At 43.1% G+C, this 20,153-nt stretch overlaps 1 protein-coding gene across 1 annotated transcript in view; it reads left to right on the top strand.

Moving 5' to 3' along the window:
* Positions 1-20,153, top strand: part of FRAS1 (Fraser extracellular matrix complex subunit 1) — a 159,037-nt gene that overhangs the window by 109,385 nt on the left and 29,499 nt on the right. Inside the window, 11 exon segments of the mRNA XM_030477972.1 lie at positions 539-865; positions 6,081-6,234; positions 9,242-9,420; positions 11,954-12,070; positions 14,625-14,739; positions 15,155-15,292; positions 16,000-16,032; positions 16,775-16,906; positions 17,360-17,485; positions 18,167-18,414; positions 19,868-20,016. Of these exon segments, the coding sequence (XP_030333832.1) occupies positions 539-865; positions 6,081-6,234; positions 9,242-9,420; positions 11,954-12,070; positions 14,625-14,739; positions 15,155-15,292; positions 16,000-16,032; positions 16,775-16,906; positions 17,360-17,485; positions 18,167-18,414; positions 19,868-20,016 (1,718 nt within the window).

The following is a 20,153-nucleotide window of genomic DNA, read 5'->3' on the forward strand; positions in this document are numbered from 1 at the left end:
ATACACAGGAAGAATGTGGTGTGTCTCCATCCCCAACCCACCCTGAAATGATTATTCACAGACATGAATCTGCAGCATTTGAGGTGCTGCAGTTGAGCCTGAGTTGAGAACATGCATGTAATGTGTAGACCTCCCATAATAGTTGGGGTCCGGGTTTCCATTTGAATTCCATAGATGGTAGTAAGGCAAGCTGTGTCCCTTGTCTGTTATCTGTGCAGACAGCAAAGGCAATATAAGCCTTAGCTGATAACTGAACTGCTTTCTGTATAAATGTCCTATTTTTTTTTTCTTTCCTAACCTTGCTGTGGCATGAGAATCTTCTTTTAATGTAACTAAATCAGCCTGAATTGCTAGATATTCTTAGATCTGCCCGCTGCGGGGGAAGGTGTGGAAAGTGATTCTCTGCTGCTTAGAAATAGGAGGTTTTCAGGAATGAAGTGAGCAAATTTCCTTAACCCCGCATTTTTCATTCCAGACTTTGATTGTGAGCAAATTTATATGGTTTAGCAAACACCTAAGAGCTGCTTTTGTGTTTCAGGCCCCGTATGTGTTCAGGAATGAGGCCCTCCTTGTCCACAGAGGGGAAATTGGAACTGTAACAGAGCAGTTGCTTTGTGTGAGAGACAGCGACAATCCCCAGGACGTTGTGCTGATGGTTTTAGAGCCTCCACATCACGGGCAGCTGATCAAACCTCCTGGGGACTCGGCTTCTGCAGTCCACATGTTCCACCTGGATGATCTTGCCAGCGGACTGCTGCGTTATGCTCATGATGGCTCTGACACCCGGGATGATGCAGTTGTTTTGCAAGTTAACGATGGGTACCACTTCCAGAACATCCTGTTCCACATTAAGATTGTTCCCAAGGTATGTGCTGTGACACAGAATCACAGACTGGTTTGGGTTGGAAGGGACCTTAAAGCTCATCCAGTTCCAACCCCCTGCCACGGGCAGGGACACCTCCCACTAGAGCAGGTTGCTCCAAGCCCCTGTGTCCAACCTGGCCTTGAACACTGCCAGGGATGGGGCAGCCACAGCTTCTCTGGGCAACCTGTGCCAGTGTCTCACCACCCTCACAGCAGAGAATTTCTTCCTCATATCTAATCTAAATCTCCCCTTTCTCAGTTTAAAGCCATTCTCCCTTGTCCTCTCCCTACCTGCCCTTGTAAAAAGCCCCTCTCCATATTTCTTGTCAGCCCCTTTCGGCACTGGAAGCTGCTCTAACATCTCGCCAGAGCCTTCTCTTCTCCAGGCTGAACAAGCCCAGCTCTCTCAGCCTGTCTTCAAAGAAGAGCAAAGCCTAGCAGTGGCAGGCAAATTAGATGTCTGGAGAAGTATCATTATGTCCCTGAGGTGTCACTAATCCTGCATTGCTGACAGGCTCTGGTCAGAGGCAGGAGAAAGCAGTGAATTGATTGAGTTTTGGAGGTCACCTGAACTTTTGGTTTGCGACAGGAATGGTTCAGCTCCAGTTTTGCCATTTTGACAATGCAAAGTCCGTAGTTAATAAAAAAGATTTTCTGGAGTTGCAGGTGAGTTTTGCGCTGGTGAGGGCAATAAATAAGAGAACAAGTGGGTGGCAAGGAGGGAGGGCTGATGAGATAGGCAAATCACTCAAGCTGATGGGAGTGTGATGGGGAACAAAAGGACCATGCATGAACTGAAACATCTTGACTGTTAAGGTGTATCACTGTGCTTTGGTGGTGGTGGTGCCTCCCAAAGTCAGGAGCTCTGCTGGTCACTCAGCATTGCTCCACTGAAATCTTTCACTTGCTGCATCTTTGTGTTTGATAACTTCCCTAAGGACAGGGAACAGCTACCTAAATTCAGAAATCATTCAGAAGTACTTTAGTTTTTATTTCTTGCTTTTATTGCAGTTCATAATTAAACAGTGGTGGTTTGTCTCTTCTATATTTGCACATGAATTGGCACTTGATATTAACTTTTATAGAGATTACAACAGTAAAATTAAAAGCAGTGGTGCTTTTAATGCTTTCCATTTGTTTATTAAACAAACCCCAGCCAAACAAGGTGTGAAAAACATACATTATGTGTGGTGGAACCTTGACAAAAATAAAGTTGCTGAAGTACTCACAAGCATTTCAGTTCATTTTAATATTGTAATACAATAGAAGGGGAAAAAATGGCTGAAAATTTCCTTATCCTTTAGTTAATGGAGAATAATGATGAAAAATTGAGCTGTTAGTTCACTGTTTGCAATCTTTTTGTATGTGTGGATCTGAGAATTACACCATCTCTGAGTGCTTTCACTCAGTGAAAAGGAGTCAGGACGAGATGGTATTACCCCTCTTTTGTTCTCTTCTCTGCTGTATTAGACATCTTTCACAGCAACTTGGGCATCAACATTTTAGATAAGATTTACAAGCACTACATAGGTCTGGGTATTTAACATAACGGGGGCCTGATCCCATTTGGACCCTGAGGCGCTCCTAAAGCTGCTCTTGTAATTAATGCTCATTAGTGACATGACTCACCCATCAGTCTGGGAATGAAGAAGAGGCTGCTTTCAAGGCTGGTGCTGACTTATTAGACTCCTGGAATAAGAGCAGCCCTGCCTCTGCTGTCTTTACCCAGATCACACCCTAAGGAGCCTCTAGCAGATCAGAAGGACTGTAAAAATGCTTGGACACGCTCTGCGTTGTTTGTAACACTTCTTTCTTTTTTGCTATTGATTAAGCAGGTTCTTGTAAATGTCAGTGAGGGTGAATTGCGTAGTCTAGTTTTTCTTATTAGCTGATTTTGTGCTCCTGTGTCTCTCATTATCTCTCCAAGTGTCTCTGTGCAGCCCTTGGCTACAGAGAAGAATGAAGGTGGTGACAGAGGTGAGAGTGGAGCAGCTTTTAGTATGAGGGTAGAGCTGGCAGATACCCAGCTCCTGTCTCATCCTAATTACCATCTTGTGGAGTAGCCTTGGGAGCTGGAATGCATGCAGGGTTTGGTTCTGAAAAGATGCCATTGAGACACACACGTGCCAAGACACTTGGGTTTTTTCCCTTGTTTTGCATCCAAGTATGCTCAAGAGCCCAGCAGGACCCTTGGTGGAGGTGTGGGAGCTCAAGGTGTGGGTTTTTTTGACCATGTTCCTTATCCGAGCTTGTGTAGCTTGTTGTAGTGTGCTGCTGGATGGTTTTATATATTAAGTCCTGGTGTGAAAGGACCTTTCTAGGATTCCTATTTAATGGGCTCAGGCATTAATCCATAGAAGCACTGTGGTGAAAGTGTGAAAACATAAAGGACAACAACATTCCAAATATTATGAATTAGAGGGGTTTGCTTCTTCACAACAGTTGTGCCTTGTTTTCTGCAAGGTACATTTTGTAGCCCCTTTGGTTGCTAACAGCCTGCTTCTCCCATCCAAACTCTTCATTTGACCTACTGCAGTCTGAACAGCTGGCCTCTATTTTGGGAGCTCTTCATAATGATTTGCACTGCTGTTTATCTTTGTTGACATTCTTGAACAATTACAGCTTCTGTGAAGTTAATTTGAGACCTGCTGGTGCTTCATTTTTTGGCAGAGCACCACCAGTGGAGCTCCAATGGGGACTGAAGAGCCCATGCCCTAGGAAATATGATCACAGGCCTACGTACTGTAAGTCAGAGGAGGTCAGGCCTAACCACATGCAATGTGCTCATTGCTGATGAGATGTGGAAGCCTTTCTTTCTGAGAGGCTAGGGGAATGCAGGGGAGAGACTCAAGGCGTTTATTTTAGGGCTGTGTTGAACCTCTAGAGGAGATCCAGCTGAAGGAGGTCTCCAGGATTTTGGCAAGGCATTTCATCACCCATTAACATTGAAGTACTATGTACAGTTCTGGTGTCCTCAACGTGAGAAGGACATGGAGCTGTTGGAGCAAGTTCCGGAGGAGGCCACAAGGGTGATCAGGGTGCTGGAGCACTCTTGTGTGAAGACAGGCACTGAGAGTTGGGGCTGTTCAGCCTGGAGAAGAGAAGCTACGTGGAGACCTCAGAGCAGCCTTCCAGTATCTGAAGGGGTCTACAAGGATGCTGGGAAGGGACTCTTCATCAGGGACTGTAGTGATAGGACAAGGGGCAATGGGTTCAAACTTAAACAGGGGAGAGTTAGGTTGGATATGAGGAAGAAATTCTTTACTGTGAGAATGGTGAGGCACTGGCACAGGTTGCCCAGAGAAGTTGTGGCTGCCCCATCCCTGGCAGTGTTCAAGGCCAGGCTGGATGGGGCTTTGAGCAACCTGGTCAGTGGAAGGTGTCCCTGCCCATTGCAGGGGGCTGGAACTAGATGATCTTTAAGGTCTTTTCCAGCTCAAGCCATTCTATGATTCTATGAGCATTCACTTAGAAATATTTTCTTTTCAAGCAGTGCATTTTGCCTGTCCTTCTTTGGAAGTGCAGCTAGTCTTTATTTTCTCCTCACGGAAGAAATCCGAGGACCCTTCTGACCTGTTGAGTTTGTTTCCTGTTCCAGAGTTATGCTCTCCTAGGCCTAAATATGTCGTGATGTGATCAAATCAATAAGGTCAGAGGGAAGTTATCATATATACTGGCAGGGTTCTCTTGGCGGCTGGCAGAGGGTCTGGTTTTGTTCCTCACTGTTCTTTATAAAAATAAATTGACCATTGTGCTGGGAAACTGTTGACCTAACACAGTCTAAGATCATGTGGCATTTAAGAATAAACACTGTGCAAAATAGGCGTAATACAAATTAAATGGGTGAAAATTGCGCAACAGACGTCAAAATGGAGATGGGAAATCATCCTTTAATGGGATTCTTGTTCACAAACATCTTTCTAGCCCTCTCTACTGTCTGCTGCAGATTCAGAAGAACATAGTAGTAAGGCGTTTATCAGTTTTGGAGTGACACACGATTGTATGCAGTAGTAAATGAGGAAGATGATCAATTCTATGGAGCAGTCAGGATTTTGACTGATTATGCAGTTTACGGCAGCCAGTTTCGAGGTGAATTTGCAGAAATAAAGAAGAGAAGTCAGATTTACAGCAACTGGGCTTATAAGAAAAAAACACGGCACAGAAGAGGTCACACGGATTTTGGTGGTGTGTCCAGCAAAGCATAAGCTAACAAAGTAATTTAAAGCCAAAAAGGGATAATACAATCCTTGAATGCCAGAGTAGTGTTACTGAAGTGCATGACAATGGTGGTGAAGCCATTACTGCTCCAGTCCTCACATCCACATTTCAAGAAGCTTGACTTAATGTTGGATAAATATTTGTTTGGAAAAAAAAGGCCACACGAGTAATTTGAAGGTTTGAAAACCCATCACGTAGCAAAAGACTTTGGTGTATGCTCAGGCAGTCTTCAGTTTCACAAAAGTGATTAAGACATGACTTGACCATGGGTGTAAGTCCCACCACGAGAGAAGATACCTGATCTAAAAGTCTTCCTGCAAGTACGTTCTAGCTTAGCAAAAAAAGTGATGTGTGTTTGGTGCAATAGTTACTGAGTGAAATTTGAATTAAGTTCAATTTTCCCCCATCTCATAGACAAGCACGGGGTTGGTCTTGAACCTGGGTTTGCTCACGGAGAGGTGATAACAGTTGCAGATATGTGTAAAGTTAATGGAGGTGCCATATAGAGACACTTTTGAATAAGTAAGAAGATGTTGTTCAGTAAGTACCCTTGAAAGGTGTATGTTTGTAGAAATAAAATGGGGAGACGTGAGAGAGCATGTGGATCCCGTCAAACTAGTGTAGTAGACTGGAGAATTTATTTTCGGATGTTGATAGTAGTGAATTTTCAACTGTGCCAGGTCAGTCAGAGAGAGAATGAGGATAGTGGAAAAAGACAAAATTATGGAGGGAGAGTGAGGTCAAGAAGGTTTAATGTCAGTGACAGGAAATTAGAACCATTGGAAGACAAAGTTCTACAGGGTGAGAATTGGATCCTAGGGATCCTCAGGATCGGTGAAGGATGCACAACTGTTTCTTGGAGCAGACAACCAGGGCTGAATACATAACAAATTCCAAAATATTCTGCTTGATCCTTTTCACTTGAAAATCTGTTTCCATGAGTGCAGCATTGCTGACATTCAGTTAAGCCTTTTTTCCTGCTGTCTCCCTAAATGCAGAATAACAGAAGCCCTCAGCTGGTGACAAATTCCCTGGTGTGGGTTCCCCAGGGAGGCATGCTGCAGATCTCCAAGACAATACTGCATGCTGAGCTGCCTGGTGTCCATGACTCCGAGATAACCTACACCATCATCAAGGACCAGCCAAGACATGGTAAATACCTCTGGAGTTTTGTTGTCACAAAGCACCTGCAGGGTGTTGCTTTTCACCCCACAGGCCCCATCATGTCCATCTGCTAAATAAAAGTGCAGAGTTCTGGTTACTTCTGAGGAAAAGGGTATTCATCACAGGCCTATGTGAATGTGGTTTTTCCATTGTATTTTTTCCGCAACAAATAGCATTTGAGGGGATATTTCCTTGTAATACTATGCTGGGTAAGTGCTGCTAACCTCATCTTTTTCCAGTTCAGATGGGCATGCAGAGGAATGAAGCGCTATTGTCGTGCCTAGTCATCTGCAACTGTGTTTCTCTAGTAGCAGTGAAAATCTGGTGGATTTACAGCCTTGTGAGAGTCTTACTGCCAAAAGATAATATTCTACAGCGAATGTCTGGTTTAAGAGGAGCATAGGGTAATAGTACCCCTAGAAACTGCTGAGCAAAAGTTTACTGTGAGGAACTGGAGAGCTCCGTAAATTCCACGACACTTGATTTAACTTCTATTAATGGGGTTATTGACTCAAGCAGAAATTGGTGACATCCACGTATTCTTGTCTCCAAATTCCTCTGAGAGGATCTCAAAGTAATAGGTTCCACAAGCAACCCAGTGCATAGGACTGCAGCTTGTCTTCTGCAGAGTATCTTCTGGACCCAGGTGAAGGAGGAGTTTGGAAGGTGCTGGAATTTGTGTCTGAGATACAAACTGAGAGAAACTGGGTGGAAAAGAGAAGATGTCATACATGGATGGAAGGTTAATATAGACAGAAAAATGTTGTTTTCCTGCTCAGCATCACTATTTTCTTCACTAGAACCATGTCTTTTAATAATACATTTTGCACTTCCATGAAATTGTATCACTGCTTTTAATTTGCTGAGCTGCATAAAATTAGAAGATCCCTTTAGCAACATCAGTGCTGGTTTTTTGCCTTTTGCTGTAAGGATAGGCTGGTTTCCGTAACAGCTGACAGTACCTGATGGAAACATAGATTATGTTCTTTTTGCAATGCAGAAAAGAAGTAATTAATTTGTATTTCCCCTCTAGTTTTCTGCAGATGAAGGACTGTCTTCTCATTTTTAATAAGCATTTACATGAAAACAAGAATTTTTCCCTGAGGAGCTTGTCTCCTGCTGCCTAGCCCTAACTGAAATTTATAAACCTGTATTTGTATCAGCATAATTATCTCTACTGTAATTAATTGCAATAACACAAATGGGTTTGTAGCTGCAGGTGAGGAATAAGCAGTAGAAATCCATGAGCTTCAAAATTTTATCTAAAATACCATTTCACAGAAAGGGAGGGGAAAAATAAGACAGGGCAATGTAGAAAATGGGTCCTGAATCAATGAGGGCTTATCTGCCTATCTTAGGATTTGACTAATGGAAAAGATATCCATGCCTGTAGAAAATACATAATTTGATTTTTAGATAGGAAGGAAAAGCACTTTAGAATTAGCTACTACATTTCTATATGTGTAGCTATAGGGTGTGTGGACAAAGAAAGCTTCTTGCTCTTTACTTCAAGACTCTGAAACCAAACAAAAGGGGTATGATTAGGGGAGGAAGATCTCTGTCCACATCCCCTCCTTCTGACATGTGCAAGTTGTATGTTCATGTGTGTAACCTATGAACAGGTGCTTTACTACTTTAAAAAAATAAATGTTTCAAATGAAATGGTAATCATAAACTGTACAAGTAAACATTACAGAGTTGTTCCTTCTAATAATGTTAAATATTAATTTATAAGAAGGCACATAGACCTGCATCTTGCTTAAAAAAGCTATTATGTTGGGATTGTTTCTTCTTATACTGTGGGAGGGATAAACAACTTGCAGGCCTTAACTCCTTTGGGTATGTGATTAGCATCTTTCAAAATCACACAAAAGATTAAGGTGGTGAACTCCCAGGAGCAAAAGCACAAGTTTAGGAATGTAATTAGGGCACCGATAAGGGAATATTAGCATAGAGTTTGATGATAAAATGGAAGTATGATATTTCAGCTTGCTGAATTATTTTTTTATTGCTCTGACTGTTTGAGAGTGGGTTTGGAAATGAAATGGGAGAGCTTAAGATGGATATTTTGCATAACAGAATGATTAATGCCGTAAGGAGAGTTGAAGTGATTTATAATATATGTGGCTTCTGAATTAGTAGCCATGAGGGATATGTTCAAAGACTGGTAGAAAAGCACAATATACAACTAATAAGTAATTTAAAGAGCAGATAAATTATATATAGTCAAGAATAGTAAAGATAGGGGAAAGAGGGTATAGTTTTTTCACAAATTGTATGTTAACTTTGAAACAAGTAAATTACATTGTAAAATAGAAAAATATGCCATTTGTTTCAATACTATAGCTCTTTGTCAGGTTTTAATTTCCTTTTTGTGTGTTCTTAGGAAAAATGTTCACATCAATGAAATTGATGACCAAATGTTGATACCCTTCTCTTGGTGGGTATCACATGGCTCTTTGAGTAATTTTATAAATTGAACACTAGCAGTGACATCAAAATCCAACCCTTGCAGGCATCTCAGAGGAAAGCTGATAACCAGTGGGACATGCCCCCATCCTGCTGTGCTGTTCTTTGTCATATCTGCAGTAAAGCCAGTGATATTTCAGTTCTGCTGAGAACCTAATACAAAAATCAGAAATAAGCTGGATGTTAGAGATACAAAAGCGACATACTTTTTGGAGTAAGAGCTACAAGCCAGGTCCTTTATCTGTTCAAGAGCTCTAAGATTTCTGTTCAGAGGAGTTGGCTGAGTATACTTTTTGGTATAATAAGTCCCCAAAAGAGCTAGAAAAGAGCTGACCTTGTAAAAATTAGCATGCTGTATTCTGGTACTGAAGCTGTACCCTTGAGGGGAAGATGGATAGTCTGCTGCTGTGCTATTTAACCCTGATTGTGCCTCACTCTTGTCAACTCATTAGTTGGTGAAAAGGCATGTATTCCTCCATGTTTTCTCACATGTTTTGCCCCGGCTGTTCATCTTTGCTTTTCCCAGGTGAAGTGGTGCTTCTGGTCCCAATGCCAGCAGATGGCCCAGCAGACTCATGGCAGCTTTTGCCTGATGGAAGAGCAGCCTCCCCTACAACTTCTTTTACCCAGAAGGACATCAATGAAGGCATTGTGTGGTACAGGCACTCTGGATCTGAAATAGAGAGTGACTCCTTCCAATTCCAGGTACTCCTCATCATATTTGTGGGGGGAGTCACACAGCAGTTCTGCTGGCATTTTTCTCTGAGATTACTGTCTGCTGTTCCCTGTACATTGTGACCCAAAGCTTTAATAGATACACACACATGCACACACAAATAGGTGTGCAAATATATATTTGTATTCACATACAGACTTTTGTGTGTATGGGTGCATGCTGCTTGCCTGTAGATGAATATACATGTGCTTACATTTCAGGACGGATGCAGCCCATCATTGTATTCATGGGCGACTCTTACTCATGCACAAGAGAGCTTTCGCTGTGTGTGGACCCCCAGGCTTTAATCTGTGGCAGTGAAGCCAGGCAGCTACCCATAATGTTGAGCCACATGCAAGGGCATTAACCTTCTGGATGTCAAATCACAGGCCATATTGCAAATCTGAAGAAAATTGTCTGTCAAGTAGCATCTAACATTTAAGCTGTTAAGTTAATAGCTGGCCTGATTTTCTGTACAATTCCAACTCAGGGAGGAAAGGGTTTTGTAAAAAAGAAAGAGTGTTGTCCTAGTGCCTGCTAGCTTGTCTGAGCCGGAAAGCTCTCTGAGACCAAGAGTCCCCACAGTTAATAGGTAAGCAGATCTGCACTTACAACTTCCACAGGATGAAACCAGTAGGCTTGTAACATCCCATCAGCATGACAGGATGACAGCATGTTGGCTGTCCTAGATATCCTCCAGCTGAGTGCTGGGTCTGCGTGAGGAGACCCTTACAGAGGTCCTCTAGCCCACACTTTCCTGAAGTATCCTTGTGAGCCAGACGTCTATGAAAGGACTTCCCTGTGCAAGATGTGTTACTGCAGCTCATATCCTGGCTGTTTCGATGCACCATTTGCAGTTCAAGAGGTTCAGCCCCTCGATCTTGCATGGCAAATACATCACCCTGTCATAAAACCTGTAATATTTACTCCAAGAGCAAAGTGTTCTGAGTGCCTTTTTGTAAATTGATTATTTTGCAAGCCCCAAAACCAAGCAACCCTCCTACTTTCTGCAGTCCCTAAGCTAGTAATTTAATTTTTGCTATAGAGTATTTTTTCTTGAAAACAGACAAAAAGGTGTAAATACTCCCCAGCAGATGTAATACTACAAAAAATCCCATCTCCCTACAGGTTTAACAGTTGTAAAATTCCTTAGACAGGTCCTTGCTGTTTGCTTGGAAGGTTTAACAGCCTCCCATAATGCTAAGCCTACGTGAACACTTGCACGTGGTATTTGTTACATCTGGTTTACAAGTCAGAAGCTATTACTGTAGCACCAGAGCAGCAATTAAGGTAATTTCTAAAGTAATTGACATAAGTGATAATGAGGAATTTGTGAGCATCAATGTTGAACAAGCTAATCTTTAGCTTAATTGCTACATTCCTCCTATAGAGTATGCATTTTGCATGAGCTAAATGTTTGGGTTTACTATCTTGGAGCAGTAGCAATAGTATGGAGAGCCCTACTGAGAAAGGAAGTGGCGATGGCCTGGGTCACATCTGTCCAAGTCTTAAACCGTCCATTGGGGCATCTCAGAAAGGGTTGACACCTTGTTTTCATCAGTATTTTGGCAATTACCACGCAGATGGCATCAACTCAGGGACAGCAAATGGCTAAAATAATTTCATTCACTTCAGCAGAGCATGCATTTTTATGCATTTTTAATGTGTTTTCTTGAAATCGAGTTTGGGCTGAAGTCCATTCTTGCTCGCAAAGTGCTCTATTGGTTTGAAGTGTGGACTTCCATCCCTACTGAAAGATAAAGCCATGACTGTGTCCAGCAAAGAAGGAAGGTGTATTTGGGTTCTTGCATTATCTCAGGATTGCTGTGAACATTTGCAAGCTTATCTCTAGGGGATGGTTTGTACAATTTCCTTTGAATTTTTACAAATTTAATATTATTTGCTTTATACGTCATTACTGCAGGTTTGCTATTTTGATTTAGATTCCATTGACTTAACCTTGGTGGTTTAGTGGCATATGGAAAATTGTTATGGGTCTCTGAAACACGAGCACAGCTTGAATGGGAAGATGCTGGAACCACACGGAGTCACACTGCCAGTGCAGTGCCATTATTAAAAGACCAGTTATTTTCACCTTGTCAGCACAACCAATGGTCATTTTAAGGGTGGGAGAAAGGTTTAAAAACCCATTATTTTTCCTGTTCCTGTAATGAAAAGTTCCACTAAGGTGTACAGACAGTTGGAGCAAAATTCCGTAAAGGTATGACAGTGACTAGGGGAAGCAGGAATGAACAGCTGGTAGGGAATTGACAAACAGATACATTTCTAAATGTTAATAAAGAAGTAAACCATTTCTAGATTGTGCAAGCAATAATGGTTACTATTTAAAGGCCTTAATTCCCATTCACTATCATTCCTGTATGCTTTAGGTTGGTATCTGCTAGAAAGGTGTGTCATTGCCTTCCCAGATCAGGGGAAGAGCAGAGGGAGGGTATGAGACTGGTCTAGAAATGCAGTGGTGTCCTCTGCCAGGTATCCATTCGAGTGACCTTTTCTTCGCAGGTGTCTAGCTCTGCCAGTCCACAGTCCAGCTTGCAAAGCCACGTCTTCAATGTTGCTGTTCTCCCACAGACACCCAGAGCTCCTCAGCTTTCCCTTGGCTCCTCTTTGCACATGGCTGTAAGTATGAACCAACACCACTGGCTGATAGTTTCTGTATTCCCACTTTTCTTACAGCACTGTACAGTGACCAGAGCCTCACATAAAGCAGTTACCACTGAGTGTTCATTCCTGTACTTGCTACCGTCCATGCTATTGTGCTTGATTCAAAGATTGAACTAGACCTATGGAACAGGGTATATGCACCAGATAGGTAGCTGAAACAGAAATGGAAAAAAAGACAGGTTAGAAGAGTAAGGACAGGGGAGAAAATACCCAAAAACAGTTGAAAATCTCAGTATTATGCGTGCTGAATATATAGACTGGAAAGGAGAGGGATGTTAAGGTGTTTAACATCTTTTTATGGAATTCTTACCCTTTGCTGAGAAGCATTAGGAATGGCAGGAATTAAAAGCTGTGGGTTAGAGAGACTGTAGTGAATTGACCTTGCCAATAATACCATCATAAACTATCAGAATTGTAGACCACCCACATTAGAAGGTTTTCATCCATCATTCTGACATCAGAAGCACAGACTATAATGTATGTGGTAAACAGTCAGACAAGCCCATTATATCTGCATCCATGGAACTGAAGCTTTTATTCCACCATCAACTCTGGGAGTGACCATTTTGATAAGAGTGGTCTCCTAATGTCATTATTTTCCTGAGTGTGTTAATTGAAAAGATGACCTGGAAGTTTAAAGTTGGTTTTGTGAGCTCTCAGACTTCGGTGCACGCCTTCTCCCTGTGTCACCATCACACATGTGGGTGAATTCCAGCATTCTTCTCTTCTTCTCCTGCTTGTCTGCTTTTCTTGATTCTGCAGGGACGGATCCCGAGTGAATGGGCTAGAGGCACATTTCAGGGCTCAGCACCCAGGTCACCCATTGAGATGCACAGAGAGCCAGGACCCCAGAGGCAGAGACTTTGATTTAAACGTCATCTTTGCCTCATAGCTTTGTTGTGGTGAGAAAGCAGAGATGAGTACTTACAATAAACATGGAAGGAGCTGAGGCCAGCCCTTCAGGCAGGAGCTACCTGCAGGGAGAGGGATAGCTGGGTCTACAAACTTGAAGATAGCATGCAGTCATCTTCGGTGTTACTCATTCCTGATGATTTATTTAGAGAACATGAGGTGCCAACCATATACCCAGCATTATCAAACAGAAATCCTGTGCCTTTGGGCACTGTCTGGCAGACAAAAGCACACTGAGAGGCCCATGCAGTGCAGGAGGGTAGATGTGGCAGTCCTCCCGGGGGCAGTGGTTCCTGGGGAGGAGCTACCTAAGGAAAGGTGAAGGACTCCTAAGCCAGCACAGCCTGCCAGGCGTGGGACCAGGAAAAGCCAAAGGAAGAGGTGGGAGAGAGATGAGTGAAAAGTCCATGGCACAACAGCCTTGTCAGGGTTTAAAATAGTGGTGACCTTTCCCAGGCAATAATAAAACATGCTCAGACTGCTACTTGGAGCAATAGCCAGCGATGTGTCTTTCTGCTCTTGACTTTTTGTTGTTGTCATTATCGACAAAATTGATGGGAGAGATACCTGGCTGAGCCGTGCGCTGCTGGATTTTATAGCTAATTATAGACCACAAAATTCAATAGTACCGTAAAATACGTTTTACTGAGGGGCCCCTTGCAACCTGCAAGTCCTACCTTTGGGAGAGACAAATAGGCCTTGGAGGCAACTATGAAGCAACCGTAACCTTAAATCTTTCCATTATAAAATTGCACTTCCTTGCCTCAGCGTGATTGAGTTCTGTTCATTCGTCTTCAAACTCCTTCAGAATTAGACTGTCTTCTTGGCTGAAGAGGAGGCACAAAATGTTAAATGTTTCCAGGTGAAAACCTGTAACTTGTTCCTGGACCTGATCATTTCATGTTCCAAAGCAGATGAATTAATTGCCTATATCTTCAGTTTAGCTTGTTCTCTCCATATTTTGTTTGTGATTGTGAAATGAGCTGGATGCTTTTTGTACCCAGCTGAACTGTTTAATTCAGTGACTTCTCATAGCTGTGAATTCCACAGGATTAGGGTTCATGAACACATGCAAGTTAACTGCTTTTAGGCACTTAAGTCTGTTCATGCAGCACTGTAATTCCTCTAACACACTGCCAGCCTTTAGCTAATGATAATCTTGTAATGGAATGATTAGAACATTTTTAGAGGGATTTAAAACAAAGGGAAAGCTTTGGTTCCTCTATATTCTGATGGAAATGGCTGAGTTGTTTCCAGGATTTCTTTTAAAAGCAAATCCAGTCCAGCCATATCAGACTACACCAGAAAACTACATAGGCCATTAATTATATCTTCATCGAGGGAGGTTTTGATTGAATTAGATTTTCTTTTCTCTCTTCTTAGTTGCTGTAGGTCAAAAAAGATGAAAGACTTGGTAAAGGTTCAGCCCATCCATCCCTTGTCAGTTTTAGGTCTAAGACCTAGGCTTTTACATTCAAAGACACTTTTATATTTATTACATTTAACAACAGCAAAGCAAATCCTATTTCAATGCATTTTGGGGTGAATTTTCCCATTTCTCTGGCCTTGATGCTCGTGGTTTAATGTATTTATTGAGGTGCTGGAGGACCGTGTGACAGTGATTGAGCCCCATCACCTCTCCTTTGTAGACCCGGAGATTCCCAGTGAGAAAATCCTGTTCAACGTGACCGTCCCTCTCCTTCCTGGCCAAGGCAAGTGTACCTATTAAGAACGTGGCTGCTTGCTGCTGAATTAATTGCTGTGCTTTTTGATCACATCATTTTCCTTTAGAGTATCTTTCTTTGCCTTGTTTAGGAGCTAGCCACACTGCTCAGGCAGTTTTCTTACTATTGTCTGGAATATATTGAATGTTGTGCTCCTGGCTTTCACTTTCTGACTCTCTAGTGAGAGGTATTTGAAGGAATGACAAAGTGAGGAATCATGGTTAATTTCTCATGTCCCAAGAAGTTATTCTTGATGCAGTTACAGCCATCTTGCTCATTCAGGAACCAGCGAACATGTAAAAAGAAGCACCTGGGGAGGGAAAAAGAAGCTGTGGCCTTTGATATCTTGTTTTAAAAATAAAATGGATTCCTCCTGTTAATACTGAGCTCTTTGCCTCTGTAGGTATTGTGGAGCACAGAGACAGGCCTCTCTCCCCAGTCAGGTATTTCACCCAAGCAGATATAAACCATGGCAAGATTGCTTATCGTCCGCCGACTGCAGCTCCTCACTTGAGAGAGATCACTGCCTTCTCCTTTGCGGGTAAGGAACTGAATGTCCTTTGTAGTGCCTTGCCAGACTGGCAGAGGTAGCTGGACTTCTTTTCTTCCTCCAGTCCTGGAATGACTTCATGGTTATGTCTGTATTTGTGAGGACATGAGGCTTGAATGATAGAAAGGAAGTAGAAATCGGTGGTTTGGTATAGCAACATTTAGTGAATTATGGGGATGTGGCAGCATTAACTGCAGCATTTAGAATTGCTGATGCTGATATTGGGTGCTGTGCTGGGCAAACTGCTCATCTCCTGTGGGATTAGGAACTGTTGCCCCTCCCATGCTTGAGATCTCTGATGCACTAGCAGTTTAGTCCTTGAGATTGAGACTAGAATTCATAAGTATGAACTGACTCAGTTTAACCAGGATATTAGAAGATTTCTATAATCAGAAGAATAACAGTCTGGAGCAGGAGGTAGAAGGGCAAAAATAGGACAAACTTCAAGCACTCTTGGCCAGTCGATGCACAGAATTGTGCAATGAAGTGACAGTACATGGTAGATGCAGTTCTGTGCATCACCATGCCCTTCACTAACATCAGGAGGTTATTTCACAGTTTGGAGGAGGGGGTAGCATGTTATCTCTCATTACCTGAAGTGAAGGCACTTGCTTTCTCCAAAAGTTGTTCCAGTCCACATCAATATGTGCTTTCCTGTCCTGACCACAATTAGTCTGTGCTGCTGTTTGTCCCCTCAGGTCTCCCAGAGTCAGTGAACTTCCGATTCACAGGTACGTGAACCATTTGCTCTTTCCTGGCCAAAGCAGGTTTTATCCTTGTACCCTTCATGCTGCCTGCTATTCCTTGGCTTTTCTTCTGCTGCAGACACACCTATGGGTGCTCAATAGGAGTTTCTGGAAATGCACATGCCTGGGGAATATTAATTCATCTGTGTCCCAACAGTGTTTTATAGACGCTAAGCTGCAGCTCAGTAGAGACATCTTTTTCCAGTAGTTGCCTGGAATCTGTCCTAAAAGCCTGATTTTTCCCAGTGTGAACAAGAACATCAGAGTTTTACACTATTTTGGCGATTTTTAATACAGCATTGGAAACATTTCCACAATTAAATTACTACTGATAATCTGCTTGGTTGTTTAACACATCATTCCCTTTCCGTGTGCTTTCTAGCATGGGTATGCAGAATGATCTACCAGTGAGGAGAAGTCCATATTCTGATTTATGAGTGCACCTGATGTGCTCATAAATCAGATATATGGAAGATAGTATGCACAGTCACAGACTTGTAGAAGTTACATTTGTCCTGCCAGGAGTCAAGTGAGGGGGGAAGAGAAATACTCAGGCATGAACTGTGTCAGGCATGAACTGTGTGTTTGTGTCCTTAGACAGAGGTGTAGAGAAGGTGGGAGAGAAGTCACAATGTGGGATGGTGGTTTTGTACACAAAGGTGAGTTTTCCAGATGAGCCCCTGAAAACACATCCCTACATTCAGGTGTGTGTTTTGTCTGTGTCTAGTGTCTGATGGAGAGCACACAACCCCGGAGATGGTGTTTGTCATTCATTTGCTCTCTATGGAACAGCAGCCTCCAGTGTTCCAGATCACAGCTCCATTCCTGGAGGTCAGCCAGGGGGGCAGAGCCACCATTGGTGAGTAGGGCACAGGGGAGGGGGTGCAGGCCTGAGGCACAGTGTTTATTGCCAGGAGGCCACATGGATGGAGCAGAGGGGAGTTTTGGTCTCACTCACCTGTGTCTGTTGTAGCTAAGGACCTGCTTGTACAGGTGTAGCAGCAACCACTGAGAAAACTGCACTTCTTTCTCATAAGCTGAGGGTTTGCATAGCTGTCATTCATGAGCCATGCTAGCAGTAAGTTCTCTGATACATCCTCTGCTCTGAGCATTATCAGGGGACTAATTATTTCCATGAAACCAGCAAGGTCTTGGGTTAGGGCAGCTCCAGAGTTACTCTGACTTTCACATACTGACTGAATTACAGTTTTTTTACTCCATTCACAAGAGCACATCACAAAACTTACAGGATATTCCCAGTGTATAGGGAATGCGTGAGGATGCTGAAGCTGTGCTCTCTTCTCCAACACAGGGATACAGCTAGCTGTGAGTGACACGGATACAGCTCCCGAGGGTCTTTTCTTTGAGCTGGTGAAACCTCCCCATCATGGCATTGTGCTAAAGTACAGCGCAGGCATGCAGGAGCACATGGGAGCAGGTGAGTTGAGCGGAAGTCTTCCTCAGCACCAGAGAGGGGTCAGCATGTGCCTGTCCACATAGCTGGTTTAGTTGACCAGGACAGGACAGGTGCTTCTGGCAGATAGGGCTGCATCCGTAAGTGTGTGTATCCTCTGCCTGTAACCAGCTGCTAATCGAAAGGCTGTTTTGTTTTACATGGTGAGTCATATCTGAAGTAATTCCTTGAAGTAACCTAGTGAACATTTCTGCTGAAGTCCATGTAAACCTGTTGTCATCCAGCAGTTGAAAGCCCGTGTAGAGTTTTACTGTTGATTTCGGGGGCACCTGTGTCCAGTGTGTGATCAGATGAACAAATATTAGATGTAGGAGAGTAGTGCAAACAGAAGACGTGGAGAGGGAAACCTTATCTAGCTATGACAGGCATGAGCTCACAAAGCAGCTGGGAAGAGAGGAGGAGCTGTGCACTCCCTGGGAATTGTGAAGGGAGTCTGTGAAACTCTGAAGGTTACAGCTTTTCCTCTGTCCTGCATATACACAAGCCCACTAATAAATGCCTTCATAACTCACATCCCTGTATGGATGGTATTAAATGCCAGTTTAGTACATTGTTAAGCCCTTTGCTAAATTGGGGCCTGTAGGTCATTTGAAATGGGTGTTCTGAACAAAGCCTTTCTGACTTGTGCATTTTCCTTTTGGGAAGGTGACACCTTCACCTATGAGGACGTCACTCGAAATGCTCTGCAGTACGTGCATGATGGTTCATCAGCAACAGAGGACAGCATGGAGATCTCTGTCACCGACGGTGTCACCACAGTGACCACAGTGCTGAGGGTGGAAGTGTCCCTGCTGGACACCAACGGTCCACAGCTGGCCCCAGGCTGCTTGTTGGCAGTCACTGTGGCTAGTAAAAGCTCTGTGACCCTCTCTCGATTGCACCTTGCTTATATTGTAAGTTTTCATCTATTTCTAAACCTAGTGAATGCTGCCAGCCCTTATCCCTTTTCTTATCCCCCCGAGGAGCCTTCATCACACGCACCTCTCTGCCGTCAGTGTGGATTCTTGGTAGAGAGCTCGAGTTTTGACTGTGTCCTGACTACTGCTGCCAAAAAGGGGATAATAGACTCTTTCATCCAATAGGGTTTTAAGGCTATCCCTGTTTGACTGGAACAGAGGTGAACTGCCATGCTAAACATGAGAACTGAGTTAATCCCAGATTTTCGTATCACTCAGACTTGCTAATAAAGCTCGTGGACTTGCTAAGTGATTATCCCTTGAAAATTTTGTCTCCCTCATTCCCCTTCCAAAATTGCCTGGTTCTTTTTCTGGATGTATTCGAAGGTGGGAGGTTTAAGCAACCCAAGATGCTACAGTACTTGGTAGCTTGGAGTTGATTCCAGGAGTTGCATGTTGTACAGGAGTTAATTTTATTGGTGAAATTCAGAAGAAAGGTGTTTTACTCCTTGCAGATGATTTAGCAGCAAATGCACGAGCAGTGGATTTCAGATGATACGCAGATATGCTCCCTTTAGGGAGGAGAGATTGCAGTGCAGGCTGGAGAGACCTACGGTAGTGGCTGTCAGAGATGATTAGGGAACTGCAGGGGGTGAGGTAGGACAAGATGAATGTTTTTCCCAAGGGATCGGTCTTGATGCAAGTCTAGGATCTGTCCTTTTCTTAAGGTGGAGGGCTGACAAGGGAGCTGTTCAGGTTTGATCTGAGTAAGAGAACAGCTACGGAAAAGATGTCAGTCCTGACCCATATGCTGATCATATGATGACGTCTGCTTTTGGGTCTTATCTTTCAAGCAACCAACAAGAACTTTTAGAAGAAAGATGACAGCTGAGTTGGGATATCATAGAGACGGTTGTACTTGAGGTAGTTAAGAAGAGTCAAAATCAGCTTTTAGTTTAATGTGAATCTGGCTTTTGCAGCATTGCTCTGCATTAAGCTTCACTAGAACTGAACTTAGCTCTGTGTTTCTGTCTGAGGCAGTGGTGGGCAACAGTTACTCCCCGTGCCAGCTCTCAGCTGAAATCTGGCTCACTGTATCTGGATAACATATTACATAAATGGTCCAGTCCACTAGAAGTGTAAAGTAATTTGAAAACAAAACCATCAGGTTCAAGTCTGGGAGATTGTGTTGATGTGGTACGAGGACAGAAAGAAAATTCTCTGAGCTGAGGGAAAATGAAAATACGTTTTGTGGTAGATTCTGATAATGTCAACCCAGTTGACTTTTCTCACCTGTAGAGCTTCATTGAATATTCACCAGCTGTGCGTCTGACCCAGCTAGCTTCATATATTCCCCTGTAAAACATTTTATTCGTCTTGCCATTTTTAGTGGAGGGAAACAAAAGCTCATCTTGTCTCGTTTTGATTCGGTTTGTTTCTTTACATTTAGGACAACAATTCTCCTGACTCAGAGATCAGAATCCAGTTAATATCTCTGCCTGCATATGGCAGTCTCTTACGGATGTCGGGCTCTCGTGGTGAGGAGCTTTCCAAGGTTTATAATTTCACCATGGAAGACATCAACAACCAGAGGATCAGGTATCAAAGAGCATTTCTCCTTCAAGCCATGCAGTTAAAAGCTTGGTGGGCTTTCCATAGGCATTTCTGGGCTATATTATGTTAGTACAGTGTATCAAAGATACTTTTTTGTCCTTTCTTGGCTCTTGCATCCTATC

Source organism: Strigops habroptila, chromosome 3 (assembly GCF_004027225.2).
Source record: "Strigops habroptila isolate Jane chromosome 3, bStrHab1.2.pri, whole genome shotgun sequence".
In the NCBI taxonomy this organism is placed as follows: Eukaryota; Metazoa; Chordata; class Aves; order Psittaciformes; family Psittacidae; genus Strigops; species Strigops habroptila.